Below are 15731 nucleotides of genomic sequence, written 5' to 3'. Positions count from 1 at the left end.
CGCGTTTGGATTAATCGGCCGGCCGGCGTCTCGCGGTCCCCGCCGCGGAGGTCACACCGGGCGGGTAACTGCGCGGATACACGGAGGGGTGACTTTGGGCACCTCTCCCACGCCAGACACTAACGCTTCTACCCCTATTCTGTCCCCTGCTTGAGAAGCAGGAGGCTGGCGGGGAGGGGGAGGGCATTTTCCTGAAGGTCCAGAAAATGACCACGCATTTTAGAGAAAGGTCGTGCGGGTTTCCCAGCCTCACCTAGTCTGGGCCGCGGCCGGGCCCCGCCTCCCCGCCTTCCCCGCCCCCCTCCAACCTAGCGGAGGGAGAGATGCCAGCGCGGTGGAGTCATGCCGCTGGCTTGGGCACCATTGGTCATGCCTGGAACACGCAGCGGCGAGTACGCACATCTGGCAGCGCGCCCGGGCGGCTCCGGTCCTGATATGGAGAGAGAGGGCGGGCGGGCGTGCAGCGGAGCGCGCCAGGCCGGAGGACGCGTCTCGGCTGGCTCCTCCCCGAGCTTGCATCACCGGTCCCCCCCTGTCCCCCCGCCCCCCGCCCCGCCCCGGCCCCTCCTCCACCCCTCCTTCCTTCGCTCAGTTCGGCCGGTTCTCCCGGGAAGCTATTAATAGCATTACGTCAGCCCGGGACTGGTAACCCGGAGTAAACGGCCTTGCCGCCAGCCGAGGGCTATAAAAGGGGTGATGCAACGCGCTCCGAGCCACAGTCGCACTCAGCCAGGCGCGCGCCGCACAGCGCTCTCCCCGGGCGGACCCGCCAGCCCGCGCGCCGACCGGGAGTCCTCGGTGCTCGCCCGCCGGCCGGACAGACGGACAGCCCGGCCCCGCCCCGACCCTGCCCGTCCTCCGGACCCTGGCCGCCCCGAGCGGAGCCTGGAGGTGAGCGCTGGGGGCCGAGTGGGCGAGCGCGACGGGGCGGCTCGCTTGGCTTCCCTTTACGCCCCTCTGCTTACCTGTCCCCAACCCCTGCCCCACCTCCGACCCGCGCCTCCGCCCCGGCGTCGCGGGAACTCTGGCGCGGGAACTTGGTCCGGCCACCGCTGCCCCTCAGCGCGCCGGAAAGTTTCCCGCAAAGTGAAAGAACTAACTTTCTCTTTTGACTTGGGGCGCGAAAGGCTCCGGGTGACGGAGGCGGCCGGGCGTCCACTCCGCGAGCGACCTCGGAGCGCCGCCGCCCTCCGCCGTCCGCCCGCACCGCCGCGCGGGGAGGGCGCGAGGTGGGCGGGCGGGCGGTGGTGCGCGCGGGTGCCCCACGCCACCCGGCTCGCGGTCCTGCCCGAGCCCTCCCCGGCGCCCCGCACCGCCGCTCCCAGCAGAGCCTTCCCGACAGCGCGGAGCGGCGCGGAGGCCGGGGCTCGCGGGCGCGCTGTCCCGGCGCGGAGCGCAATGAATGGGGACCCGCGGGCGGGCGTCGCGGGCGCTGCCGCTGGGGGTCGCCCTGCGCACCCCGGAGCGCTCGGCCGCTGAGCCGCGCAGGGCGGCCCGAGCGAAAGTTGGCTGGGCTGAGTTTGGAAGCGGCGAGCGCCCGTGTCGCGCTGTCCCGGGCTGAGGGCGGAGAGCACAAGCTGGCGTCCGGCTCCTGGGCGCGGGCGCTCGCACGCTTTGCTCGCGCACCTGTGTGACTCTCACTGTCGCTTTTCCGTTGGGGCTTTGCAGATTTCTCTCCTTTGCGACCGTGGAGACCCTCCGTGGGGTGAAGCGAGGGTGTAGAACCAGTTGTACAGATACTTGAGAGAATGGTTTTGTGGTCTAGTGCCAGCACTCTGAGACCTTATACTGCTCTTGAAGTCCTTGAGCCTTAGTGTCCCCAGCTGGGAAATAGGGACACATAGACACTAGCGGGCCCGTGTCTATTGGAGAGCACGATTTGGTGATTGGACCAGATAACCACTAAGGTCCTTTCTGGCTGAAGACTTTCAGATTTGAGAGTGATGTAATTGAAAGAAAAGGGACCAGGCAAGGGTGTCTCCATCTAATGTCACTGACCAGTCTCCCAGACAACGGGGTAAAGGGGACTTCTCCATGGAGCGTCTCATCCCTCCCCGACTTTACTTCCACTGGATTTGTTCTCCTACTTCCTTCCCTCCTAACCATTTTCTTTTTCCAAATTTCATTGCACAGGTTACATCTGCTTTCTTACAGATAGAAGAGTTGCTAAATTCTTGATGGACCCAGAAAAAAAATTGAGCGTTAGAATAATCTGGATGTTCCCCCAATGTATCCCTTTCAGTGTGGGTGACAGTTACATTTTCTGTTTGGAGTTTCTGTCTCCCCACCTTAAAATGAAGGCAAAATTGGTATTACTATCCCTCTTGTTTTGCGTTTAGCATTTGTTGCAGAATAATAATGCTACAACATACAGGCTCTTGCTTCGAGGTTATTCTAGACAGAGACGGGGCAGTGAGGGGCTTGTAGTTGCTACTGTCTGGATAGTTTGCAGTGCCCCAGGCCCACAGGGCGGATAAGATACAGCACCCAGCACCTGTGGCAGCTCTGGGTGCCTTCAACCCTCTCCTGTTATAACCCCACCCTTCCCTCTCTCTCTTTCTTCCTCCCTCCTTGCTCTTTAGCCATTATTGTCTAGTTCCTTTCTCTTCATGGCCCCTTTCTTCTGTAACTCCTCACCATCTTGGTCCTGTCAAAGTCTCCTCTGTGGTCAGTACCAGGTGCCAGGACTGCTGGCCCCTCATCTTCCTGGCTGGTGGCTGTGTTCTCCATTGCCACCATGGTTGATGACTTGGGTGATAGATCCCTGTTGGTGATGGAGTGAACTGAGCCGTGGGTGGGTGGTCAGCAGCTTGGCATGGGCTGGGTCACTCACCATCTTTTTGACCTTCGGACAGGTTACTTTATTTTCCTGGACCTCAAATGGCCCAATTATAATATAAGGATCTGCCCTAGATGGCTCTAATATTGGCTGTTCTATGATTCCCATTCAGTAGACTCCATGCTTGCTTCCCTTTTATTTTATTTTATTTATTTATTTATTTATTTATTTATTTATTTCTTGAGACAGAGTCTCACTTTGTAGCCCAGGCTAGAGTGAGTGCCGTGGCGTCAGCCTAGCTCACAGCAACCTCAATCTCCTGGGCTCAAACGATCCTCCTGCCTCAGCCTCCCGAGTAGCTGGGACTACAGGCATGCGCCACCATGCCCGGCTAAATTTTTGTATATATATATATATTTTAGTTGGTCTATTAATTTCTTCTATTTTTAGTAGAGATGGGGTCTTGCTCCTGCTCAGGCTGGTTTCAAACTCCTGACCTTGAGCAGTCTGTCCGCCTCGGCCTCCCAGAGTGCTAGGATTACAGGCGTGAGCCACCACGCCTGGCCCTTCCTTCCCTTTTAAAATGAGCTGGGCATGGAACAGGGTCAGTGGCTACCAAGTGTTACCCAGGCAGGGGTTGGGGATGGGGAGGAAGGAGGACATAGCCAGGACACCACAGAAACTTTTCAAAGAAGGAATGGTTTTTCATGTGCAGCGTTGGTTCTCTCTCAAGTATGTAACGCTAGTGCAGAAAGGCTGGTGTCAGCAAATAGTGGGGTGGAATTTACCTGGTGTGTCAGGAACCGAGGGGTCATTCCAAGTGCAGAAGAGGCTCTGACCTGAATTTCTCCGAGGGTTCCAGTTAATTCCTGACTAATAGGGTTTAATTGGATTGAAGACAGAATGAGTTTCCCCTGAAACAGGGAAAATGGAGTCACAGTAGTGATGCTTTTACCCAGTGTGTGTGTGAGTCTCATGCGAACCTCCCAACAGCCCTTGGAGGGAATTGGGGCAGGAAATCTTGGTCTCATTTTACAGAAAAGGAAACTGAGGCCCAGAAAGCCCCACGTGGCTTGTCGGGTGCTCAGCTTGTGAGTGATACTGACAGGCCCGGAAACATCGTCTCTGTCCCTGAGGACCTGCCATATACCTATGATCTCTTGAAGCAGGCTGGGAGAAAGACTAACATATGAAGAGTTAGTGAAAGGCCAATATCGACTTCCCAGTACCATAAGATGGTTAGCGAGCAGGGCTTAGTGGAAAGAGATGGAAATGAAAAGTGAAAACTCAATGTAGTTTTAGGTACTAGGAAATAAATCTGGGAGCTGAATTTCCAGCTAAAGAAATACGTGAGCAAAGTTTCACTTTCTTGAAAATGATGAAACCACCAATGATATGACATGATTTCTGATTGGAAATAATGAAGTCGAAGCAAAGTGCAGGTTCTCCTTGTAGCAGGCGTGAACAAATTTATGATCGATGTAGAAAGTCAACTCAGATCATCTGAGATCCTCCCTCCCCCCCCAAAAAAAACCATTTTTTTCTTCGGTGAAGGGGTTGTTAGAGGGTCTCAACTTTCTGAAACATTTTCTGAAGATTTAACTTCATTTCCTTGTTGGGGACACAGCCTGAGTCTAGGCTGAATCATATCTTAAGAGACTGAGTAGGGAATAACTAGGAAGTATCCCAAGACACTAAGCTTTAGCCTCACTGCAGAGAAAGCCCGAATCTCTGCAGATACATCTGCTTTACCCACTGAAAGGCTTTTCACATTTTCACAACCTATTTCTGTCCCCAGGCGAGCCCACCCAATGCTTTTCATAAAAATATTCCATACCACTGATATTCGTCAGTTTCTTTCATCAGGACTGCTGGCTTGACACTTGCGGGGGCCGGGGGTGGATCCCAAACAGTAGCCCCCAAGCCCTGAGAGCTCATTAATAAACTTAGTTGGGTGGCAAAATGGAACTATATTCAACTGTGGAGGAATTCAAATGACCCATGTAGAAGGGAGCCATCCAGTCCTCCAAGCAAAGGCCAGCCCAGTGGTAGCTCTGAATTTCCATCCCTGAACTACTGGGTTTTTAATAAAGTTGGAAAGGGAGGGGAAACATGAATGCATAGGAGAATCTTAAACCTCTGGCTTTCGAAGGCTAGTTTCTCAGAGCCGATCACCTGACAGAAGTATCCTCCCAGCATCCTACGATTATAGGATTAAACTGAGAGGAGAACTTCAGTGCTGCTCATGACACAGGACTTCGGGAAGAGAATTACCTACATTTCCTGGGTTTCTTTGACTAGTCAAGGGTGGCATTCATTGGCCTGGAATTCTTGCCTCCATCGGTGTATCTGAGATTCTCCAGGGGCAGTTAGAGCTCAGGGTGTACCATTCAGAAGCATTTGAGATCAAAGAGGGTGACCAGCCACCCTCCCACCTGGACCCCACTGTCAGAGAGCCAGCCCTGGGCTGGAGAGGCCCCTGGGAGGCCCTGTCATAGTGAAACTCCTAGTTGAAGAATGTTCTCCAGACATTCATGTATTGCTTCTTCAATTCCTCACATGACTCTAAGGGAAAATAGGGCAGTTGTTATTAACACTCTTTACCAGAGGACAAAAGGCCACTGGGAGGTATAGCAGTGACACATAACGGGGTAAGTGGGCTTCAGATCTTCATCTTCTGAGCCCAGTCTGGGAATTTTGTGGATAAAAACCCACTTAGGCTGGGCGCGGTGGCTCACGCCTGTACTCCTAGCACTCTGGGATGCCGAGGCGGGTGGATTGCTGGAGGTCAGGAGTTCGAAACCAGCCTGAGCAAGAGTGAGACCCCGTCTCTACTATAAATAGAAAGAAATTAATTGGCCAACTAATTTATATAGAAAAAAAGGACTACATGCCTGTAGTCCCAGCTACTCGGGAGGCTGAGGCAGGAGGATCGCTAGAGCCCAGGAGTTTGAGGTTGCTGTGAGCGAGGCTGGCGCCACGGCACTCACTCTAGCCTGGGCAACAGAGTGAGACTCTGTCTCAAAAAAAAAAAAAAACAAAAAAAACCACTTAAACCGACTCCCAGAATCAAGGCGGCAGCTTCAGTGTGCACTCCGGTATATGACGATTACACTGCATTAAACGGAGCTCGGGTTTTCCGCACACGTCTTTGCTCAGTCTCCCCTCCATCTCTTCAGCTCCAGCCCCACCTACCCCAGTGCCTGCACCGCCCCCCAAAATACTTGCTCTGTTTTTTGTTTTTGCAATGTAGAATAACATTTGTTCATTTTTGCGATGTATAAATTAAGGACATGGGTTCTAGAGCCAAACTAACCTAATTCCAAATCCTGACGCTGTCCCGTATTAATTCTCTGACTTTGGGCGAATTACTTAGCTTGTCTAAATGTCAGTTACCTCATCTATGAAATGGGGCTAGGACCTAACTCACTGGGTTCTCATGAGGATTAAGTGACATAGTGCACATAAGGTTTCTGGAATGGAGGAAGCGCTCCTCACCTGGCAGGGACTTGCCCGGGGCTTCTTGTCCGGCTGGACTTGGCTAATGACCACGGATCCCCTGTGGACACTCCAGGGGGCCGCCTGCCAAAACATATCCCCACCTCCTTGCCCCTTGAGTGAGTACACGGCAGGCAGGACTTAGGGAGGGACTATTCCAAGTTGTAGCCATGGAACTGTTACTATTTCTAGCCTTTATTTTCCTTTTGTCATCCCTTTGGGCTCACTGAGCCATAGAATGATGGAGAGAGATGAGACCTTGGACCTCAGAGGCCGTTTGACTCGATCACCTGTCTTCATGTCATTTATCCGGGTGGGCAGTGACCGGCCGGTCCGCAGGTGCTGGGCGGGGCTCTGGGATAAAGCGTGGATAGAGACGCAGTCCCTGCACAGGGGAGCTCTCAACCTTCTGCCAGATCACACTGGGTCTCAGAGAGCCAAAGCAACTGGCCCGAGTCACTGCTCGTTAGTGCCAGAGCCAATCCAAGGTCCCCAGCCCAAGCCTCTCCTTATACCCCAGGTCTGAATAGCACCCTCAGAGTGTCTGAGCATTCGTTCCTCACTTTGCTCTACTCTTAAGGCCTTTTGCTTCACCAACCTAAAGTGTAAGAATCCCCACCCCTCGTCCCCTGCCAAGGACTGGGGCAAATTAACATGCCTGGCTACGGTCACCTTCCTCACTCCCATTACTCGGATCCAGCTTGTGGGATGAGCAGCTTCCACGATGCTTTGGCTACATTCAAGGCTCCCCCGTTGCTTGCTTTTACTTCCACTCACTGATAGGTTCAACTTGATTTCAGGTACCTTCCAAGTTTCTTTTTGAAAAAGAGACAGAAAGTGAGGTCGTAGAATGGTCTCGCTGATTTTTAAAAAATGCTCTTCCTCTTTCAGAACTGTGTGAGGCGACATTTGCACATATGCACACCAGCCAAAACTAATAGTGCTTGCGAGTTGAGAGTAGCCTGAGACATCAACTCTTATAAACTTCAATTAGGCATTTTATCCACGTCACTGAGCTGTGTATTTTAAGAACCTGTTTTGCTCAAGATGAGGATGGCATGAAATGAAAACAGAACAGAAGCCCGAGGGCTTCTGGGACTTTCTTTTGAGGGTGAGGTTCTGGTGTTGGGGATTGTGGGGTGGGGAGGACCCTTGACCCCATGCCCCAGGACCCCTGAAGCAGTTTGGGTTTCAATGTGTCTTTCAGCAAAATGATGCTTCAACACCCAGGCCAGGTCTCTGCCTCGGAAGTCAGTGCTTCTGCCATCGTCCCCTGCCTGTCCCCTCCTGGGTCACTGGTGTTTGAGGATTTTGCTAACCTGACACCCTTTGTCAAGGAAGAGCTGAGGTTTGCCATCCAGAACAAGCACCTCTGCCACCGGATGTCCTCTGCGCTGGAGTCGGTCACTGTCAGCGACAGACCCCTGGGGATGTCGGTCACAAAAGCCGAGGTGGGTGTTCGTTCTTTCATGTCAGCACCTGCTTTGTCACGCGGCCACCACGTGTCGGGCAGGTTTTAGGCAGGGCTGCCCTTGGGGAGCTGAGCTTGTGCTGGGAGGAGACGATCAGCACACAGGTACGTCCGCACTGATGTGCGAGGTGGGTGCAAAGGAGAAGACTAGCGCAGGGACGGGGACAGGTGGCATGGGACGGGCGGAGCTGCTGTTTTCAGTTAGGACGCTGGGGAGGGCTTTTGCTGATAGTGACCTTTGAGCAGAGACTTGGAGGAGGAGAGAGACGGAACCATGCGGGTATCTGGCAAGAGAGATTCAGGGCACCGAGGTGGGAGTTTGGCTGGTGCAGGGTGGGCCGTGTGGTGGGGCAGAGTGCGGAGGTGGGAGTGAAACAGGGGCATGTCCGTACACACTGTCACAAAGCTGTGGCCACGTGCTCAGAGTGAGATGGGGAGCACAGGAGGTTTTCTGAGCAGAGGAGCAGCATGGTCCGACTTAATATTTTTAAATGGTCACCCTGGGCGTCATGCTGAGAAGGGGCGGTAGGGGCAGGACAGAGGCAGAGGGTACAGAAGCGGGCCTGGGGTGGCAAGCCACGTGAGTGCGGGCGGGCTCGGTCACCGTGGGCTTCCGGATCTGACTTTAAGGCAGAGCTGAATTACTGATGGATTGGTTGTGGGGTATGAGAGAGGGGACTCGAGGGTGACCCCCACTTCTCTGGCCTGCACAGCTGTAAGAATGGCCTGTCCGTTTGCTGCTGTGATTGGGGCTAAGGAGGTTGAGTGAGGGCCAGACCAGGAATTCTGTCCTTTTCTACACCCGTGGAGATGATGAGTTAAATACATGGGTCTGGAGTCCAGGGGGAAATCTGGCCAGAGATAGAGAGTTGGAATTCATCAGCACAGAGACGGCATTTAGAGCCGTGAGTCCGAATGGGGTTGCCTTGTGTGCCGAGCTGCTCTGGAGCAGCACAGAGGGTGGTGGTCATTTCCATCACGACCAGGTCCCAAGCACCCAGAGGGTGAAACAAGGACCAGGCGGCCAGCCCCACCCTCCCCTATAGTAGTGCCCACAGCCTCGGCACCAGGCGTTGCTCCAAGTTCACTTGTGTCTCAAACACTTGCACTGTCCACGCTTGGCAACCTCGCACAAGGCACCTGGACTGACAAACATGGCGAGAAGTCTAGGAGGGGGTTGCTGGTGAGGCTTAGGTGGCTCAAGGAGGTCAGAGCCAAGGTTCTGCCATTTTTTTTGGCCTTTCCCTCAAGGTTGCAAAATAGAAGTGTTTCAAGCTTACTTAACTGGTATGATTGCATCCTTTGAGCAAGGGGGAAGTGGAACTGGCCCAAAAGAACTGAATTTAAGAGGACGTTGGTTAAGAATCTTTATGATGCTATAATGACTCCTTCTTAGGATCCATCTGAAGGTTAAATGAGATGACATTCATCAAGGGTCTAGCAGGGGGCCTAGCCCTAGCTGATAGTTAGCATTCAATGAATGGTAGCTGGAACTATTACTCCTTAAGATGCTGTATTCATAAGGCATCATTGGGCCATGAGCTGGGCCCCCAGTTAACCTCAGGGGAGGCCCCAAAGGGAGGCAGCATTCCCCCAAAAATGTTTGTGGGTGCCCAGTCCAAGGCAGTGTAGAGCAGACCCAGGATACTCAGGGAAATTTTTTCCCCTAATTTAATACCTTAAGAGACAGGAAGCAATGGAAGTAGTAGGATTCCCATAGAAAGAAGGAAAGCATTTTGGAAGGATATCTGGAGGGTTCCCCAGAGGAAGAAGCAAGTAGTCTGATTCATGGAAACGCTCCTGAAATCCCAATTCATCTGCTCTGATTCTGGGTTCATCAAGTGACCTTCTGACCATAGGTCAGTTCCACAAGCAGATTTACCTGCTGAGAAGAGAATGCACCAAAACCTATTGAATATTCTGATCCCCTTGGTTGCCATACATCGTCTCGTCTTAAAATAAGACACCAAGCCTATGAAAGCCATGGACGTTCCATGCGTCCAGGCAGCATGAGCCTGTTTCCCAGGTCCCTGTCACCTCCATGAAGGTGACGTGGTAGAACAAGACGTATATGGTCAGGAAAAGACACAGGAGGAGAAGGGAAAGGCCTGGGTTTACATCCGGGTTTTGCAGCGGTGACTATGGCATCCCAGGAACTCTGTGGTTTGAGGTGTGGCTCCCACACACTTCGCTCTGTCCAGAGCAAGGACAGGGACATGACAGGGTCTGACACTGGCAGCCTGTGCTGTCACCCACTCAGCCCACTGTGAGTGCTTCACCCCAGTTGGACCCAGACTCTAAGCCGTATCCGATGGCTGGATGTTGCTAATTTCCCATCGGTCCTTAGACAAAAGTCCAGATCTGAGTGAACTTCCATGGAGAACCAGATCCCAAAGCAGGACAGGGTTTTATTCTCTGGGGATCCGCAGGGCTGGCTCAGCGGGAGGCACAGGGGAGATCTGTATTTATTTATTGATTCCAGTTTACCACCTGCAGGTGGCACCCAAGCCATGGGCTGATTAATGCCACTTTGGCTGGGAATGAGCTCAGGTACCTCTTTTCTAGGAGCTCCTTGGGCTTCTTCCAAATTCAGGAAGGAGATGCTGCCATGCCCCAGGTGAAGACAGTGATGAATGGGGCTGTCCTTGGGTCCTGAACCAAAGAAGAGGAGATAGAGGGAGGGTGGCGAAGTGATCATCCTGAGGTCATTTCTGATTCTTGGGAAGAGGATATATTTACCAAGCAGAATCTGTTTCCAGTTCTAAATGATTACAGTTAGTAACAATAGTTATCAATTTGAATATCATAATCATTTCAAAACCCAAATGAGTTTTAAAAGTAGGCTAAATTGGAGGCCAGGTGTGGTGGCTCACACCTGTAATCACAGCACCTTGGGAGGCCAAGGTAGGAGGATCACTTGAGCCTAGGAGTTTGAGACCAGCCTGAGCAACATAATGAGACCTCAATTTTTTTTTAAAAAAAAAAGTAGGCTAAATTTAAAGTTACTAATATTGCCAACATAATTTTAACTAACAGCTCTTTGATTTTCTTTGTTCATTCTCAAGTGTGTGGGTACGTGTGTGTGTGTGTGTGTGTGTGTGTGTGTGCGTAGGGGTTTCATGCAAAAAGTCTAGGGCTTTATTTTTTCCGGGTCCTCCAGCATTAGGTTTGCCAGTTTTCGTTGGCAGTAAAAGGCTGTGTGTTGACTTGGGTGGCATTTCTTGCCTGCCATTAAACGCACATCTTTTGGATTTTATAGGTAGCCCCTGAAGAAGATGAAAGGAAAAAGAGGCGACGGGAAAGAAATAAGATTGCAGCAGCCAAGTGCCGAAACAAGAAGAAGGAGAAGACAGAGTGCCTGCAGAAAGTGAGTGCCTTCTAGCCGTCCCCTTCCTCTGGCCCATGCGTGTCTGCCACCAGTTTCATGCCCCCTACCTGGTCGTGTTTGCACAAGAAGGGCCCCGTAGCTGGTAGCAGAAATGCCGGTTGCAGAATGAGGAGGTAACAAAGCTGTTAGCACAGTGGACGTGACGCTGGCTCTGGACGAGAAGCAGGTGTGTGAATGCGCCTGCTGCCCAACTCGCAGCAGCCTCTGCCGGTGCATTCGTGTCCAGCAGCTTCCAGGCCGGGGACCCACCAGCACAGTGAGAGAAGCTGCACTTGCCCACTTGCCTGAGAAAAGGAAGCTGCCAGCTCTCGTTTGGCTCCCTATAAAAAGCCTTTAGTTAATCTCTTCAAACAGGTTATTTCCTTAATCCACAAGCAGTGGTTACACTTTCTTTGCATTCCTATCTAGTTCTTAACTCTGCAGCCCTTCTCCCTGGCTCCTCCAGCAGTCGGAGCTCCTGACTGCGTTCAGCCGGCCCCTCCTGAGAAACAAGACAGGGAACAGCCTTTGTGGGCAGGCGGTGCAGGCCGAGGTGCCTGGCAGTCTTCCCAATGGTTGTGTCCCTCCGCCACGTGTGGACAGGCCAGGGCAGAGTCTTAACCCAGGTTCTGCAGGTGCCCAAGGGCTCTGTTGACTGCTTCAGGGGGGATCAGTGAAAATTAGGAGATTTTGTGTGTTGCCATGTATTAATACATTTTTTTCTGGGGAGATGAGCTTATCAGCGAGAGCAATGATTCACAAAACACTAAGCACCATGAGTCGGGATTTCTCCCCCACCCTCAAGGCTCTTTCTGGTCCAGAAGACTTGCCTATGGGCTGTTGGACTCATGCGAAGGAGTCCTCTGAACTGTTGGTTGCTCTGCAGCTTCAGAATGAGTAGAGTGACAGCCTACCTCTGTGGCATCCCCGGAGCTCCTCTGAAGAAGGGCCCATGTTCGAAGCCTTCTCCAGGGTCTGCATTCTCCCAGACTAGCGCTCCCTCCCATCTCCTCAGCAAGGGGCCCTCCACCGTCCAGGCAGCACCCAGCCTCCCCCTCCCCGTGGGCCTCGGGCTCCATTCCTAATGCCTCTGTCCCTTGTCCCCCAGGAGTCGGAGAAGCTGGAGAGTGTGAATGCAGAACTGAAGGCCCAAATTGAGGAGCTCAAGAACGAGAAGCAGCATTTGATATACATGCTCAACCTCCATCGGCCCACTTGTATTGTCCGGGCTCAGAATGGGCGGACTCCAGAAGACGAGAGAAACCTCTTTATCCAACAGATAAAAGAAGGAACATTACAGAGCTAAGTGGCCACGGTGTGGGGGCAACTGGGGAGTCCTCATCGAATCCTCCTTTTATACCCAAAACCCTAAAGCCATTGGAGAGCTGACTTCCTGTGCACCTCTAGAATCCCAGAAGCCGAGAACCATCGAGGTGGGAGGGCCCTCGGTGACTCTGCCGGGCCTTTCTGTTCTGCCCCAGGGTGGATCTTGGATCAGGGCAAGTGCACCTTTGCCTCAACTCCAGGACTTAGGCCTTAAGACACTGGCCATTCTTAGATGTTCCAGATGGCCCCTGGTTAGGGTCCTGCCCACCTTTCATCTGGATTCTGTAAAAACCAGGATGCCCACCGCTAGGACTCATGCAGAAGTGTCTGAATCTTGCGCAGGTGGGGTGGGGCCACCACCTCCACTGAGGCTGCTATCGTCACTCGTAGGGGACATGGAGTGAGAACGGCATTTAGCGAAGTTGTGCAATGGCCAGGGCTTGTGCTTTCTAGCAAATATGCTGTTATTGTCCAGGAATTACTGTGTGCAAGGCATTCATTTCAAAACTAGGCATTGTGCTCTTTTGATGTTTGTTTGGCACAACACTGGTGTGACTTTTACATGATTTTCCTCGGATCTGGTTTCTGAGAGCTTGGGGGGCTGTCACCATGTGCGGTGTCTCACAAAATGTTCAAGTGGCCAGAAGAGCTTGTCAGCTCCCGGAGAACAGAATTCTCCCGGTGTTAATACAGAATCCGTGGGCATGACAGTGGGTCCTCTGTTGCAAACTCAGTTCCAATGTCACAGGAAGAAAGCAGAAAGAAAGTCCAACTTCCAAAGGGTTAGGACTCTCCACTCAGCGACTTAGGTCAGGAGTTAGGCTGGAAGAGCCAAAGAATATTCCATTTTCCTTTCCTGGTGGTAGAAAACCACAGTCAGTGGAGACTTGTTTAAGGCCAGGTGATGCCCAGGCTTTAGCATTGTTGGGTGTCAATGGCATTGTTTTTGTCATGTAGCTGTTTTGAGAAATATGGCCCAGGGCATTTGCAGCCGTGAGAAAGCCACTCACACTGGCCACGAAAATGGCTACCGTCTTGTTAAAATTCTGATGTTTCTGTGAAATCCTCAGAGTGTTTAATCCTACTCAATAGTATCGTTACAATTTTCTGTAAGAGAAAATATTATTTATCCTAGTATTCCTCATCTGTCAATATAATAAATATTGGAACCAAGACATGGCAAACATGTGTTGTGCTGGTTTCTGTTCTTTTGAACCTGCTGGTTGTTGAGATCTAGTCATTCCTTGCCCCTCTCCTCTCCTCTCCGTTATGGGGGGTGTTTAGGTTTAAAAATTCTCGAGGTGACTGTCACCATGTGTTCCCACTAGGTGGGATGGTTGACTTTCAATCTTATTCCTCGGTCTATGGTAACTTATGCTCAATTTCTCATTACCAATCCCTGAAACACAGCACCAAATAGATCCTTTAGATCAACCGTTTGGTGTTAAGATGGAATTTTGATGTAAAATCTGAATTGCAAAATGCCTTAACTATCATTTTCCCTGAATGTACAAACACCTAAAAGCATACACCTGTTGCTCAACTTCGATACCTAATGTTCTGCCGCAGAACTCTTCAAGAATTATTCACTCGAGGCCGGGCGCGGTGGCTCACGCCTGTAATCCTAGCTCTTGGGAGGCCGAGGCGGGCGGATTGCTCAAGGTCAGGAGTTCAAAACCAGCCTGAGCAAGAGCGAGACCCCGTCTCTACTATAAATAGAAAGAAATTAATTGGCCAACTGATATATATATAAAAAACTAGCTGGGCATGGTGGCGCATGCCTGTAGTCCCAGCTACTCGGGAGGCTGAGGCAGAAGGATCGCTCGAGCCCAGGAGTTTGAGGTTGCTGTGAGCTAGGCTGACGCCACGGCACTCACTCTAGCCTGGACAACAAAGCGAGACTCTGTCTCAAAAAAAAAAAAAAAAAAAAAAAAAAAAAGAATTATTCACTCGAATTGCCTTTGTTATGTTCAAATGTGTGTCTCATTGTTGCAAAAATATATCAGAAAAGAATGGGAAGGGGGATGGGAGAAAGAAAGAGAATAATTTGAGACAGGATGGGTGTGGTAATTCAGAGAAAGGTATTTCACCTAATTTCCTGGAATTTCCAGGGCATAGGATGCCTTAAGTCTGAAATAGAGCCAGGCTCCCTTGCTGTCTGTGCACATGGATAACCCTCCCAGGCTGGAAAGAAAAATTAGCTATTCTGCTACCAGTGCCGTTGTTCAGAGAGACACTGGCTTTATTAAATGTTAGATTCATCCACGCAAAACGGTGTACCTGCTTCTTTGAACTCATGTATGTTTCCTTTAAACTAGCACTTGGAACACAGGTGTCCTTATTTTGCTGCTTTAATTGCACATCCAGGGTCTTTCCTGATCTGTAAAGAGCCATTTGAAGTTAGTACCATTCCCCACTTCTCCCAAGAGAATCATGTTCCTTATCTTGATGGAGGGGGGAAAACGCCCTTGGATTTACCTTCTAGTTATGACTAGAGGCTACACCCCACCAGCCTTTATGGGACTCAAGACAATTTGTAAACTGCCATGGACAAGAATGGATGGGGGTGAGGAGGTGGAGGAGGGTGACTATGGCAAGAAAAATGGATCTGAGAAATGCACTGTGTCTGGTTAGTGTAACTGTACGTTCTTTGAACAAATAAATTAAAAATAGTTTTGTTTTCTGTAGCCAAGTTTGTGTTTTGATATTTTAATAAAGAAAAGGATAAACGTGTATTAACCATCAAGTCGTTCAGTTCATCTTGTTTGATATTTGAAGGAGAGGGAAGGTTGGGGGGTTTGAGAGAATAAATTTAGATGGGGCTTCAGCCAGAACCAAACACCTGGCTTGCCAATGTCTTTGTCCCACCGGGGGGTGGTGACATCACACTACCCGGGCATAGAAAGCCACCCTCCCTCCTGTGGCCTGCCTCCTGCCCCCCTGGTCTTCCCCTGAGATCGAGCCAGGCACCTGTTTCAGAGTAAAAAGGTCTGAAGGGTTCTGGGCCAGGACAGGGGTTCTGAAGCTGATTGCTTTCACTTTCCGTCAAGAGCGGAAGTCCTTTTCTATCTTTATCCTAATTTCTCCCCAAGAGCTTTGAATAAACCCCTGACACCCAAATCCTATCAAGCTTTCTCCCCTCTTCCCTGTCCCCCACCCTCTGGCTGGGTTCCAGTACTGTCCTTCTGCGGAGTGAACAGTGTTTCCAGTCGAGAGCTGCCTGCAAGGAGGTCAAGGTTGCCCATGGAGCTTCCTCCCGCGTTCTCAAGGTGGCTCTAACTCCAGAAGCT

General features: G+C 51.5%; 1 protein-coding gene across 2 annotated transcripts; it reads left to right on the top strand.

Annotated features, from left to right (window-relative positions):
- The first annotated feature begins 684 nt into the window (after nucleotides 1-684).
- Nucleotides 685-13625, top strand: ATF3 (activating transcription factor 3). 2 transcript variants are annotated; one of them, XM_075997071.1, is made up of 5 exons: nucleotides 685-891; nucleotides 7169-7388; nucleotides 7485-7728; nucleotides 11008-11115; nucleotides 12224-13625. In XM_075997071.1, exons 3-5 carry the CDS (start codon nucleotides 7489-7491, stop codon nucleotides 12419-12421), a joined length of 546 nt encoding a protein of 181 aa, XP_075853186.1. In that variant the 5' UTR covers nucleotides 685-891; nucleotides 7169-7388; nucleotides 7485-7488; the 3' UTR covers nucleotides 12422-13625. The 2 variants fall into 2 exon arrangements, with proteins under 2 accessions (XP_075853186.1, XP_012637107.1); XM_012781653.3 differs by lacking the exon at nucleotides 7169-7388 and having other exon boundaries at nucleotides 686-891.
- The last annotated feature ends 2106 nt before the right edge of the window (nucleotides 13626-15731 follow it).

The sequence above is a fragment of the Microcebus murinus genome, chromosome 23 (assembly GCF_040939455.1).
Source record: "Microcebus murinus isolate Inina chromosome 23, M.murinus_Inina_mat1.0, whole genome shotgun sequence".
Lineage (NCBI taxonomy): Eukaryota > Metazoa > Chordata > Mammalia > Primates > Cheirogaleidae > Microcebus > Microcebus murinus.
The sequence above is the reverse complement of the archived record's forward strand: the minus strand, read 5'-3'. Positions and strand labels throughout refer to the sequence as shown.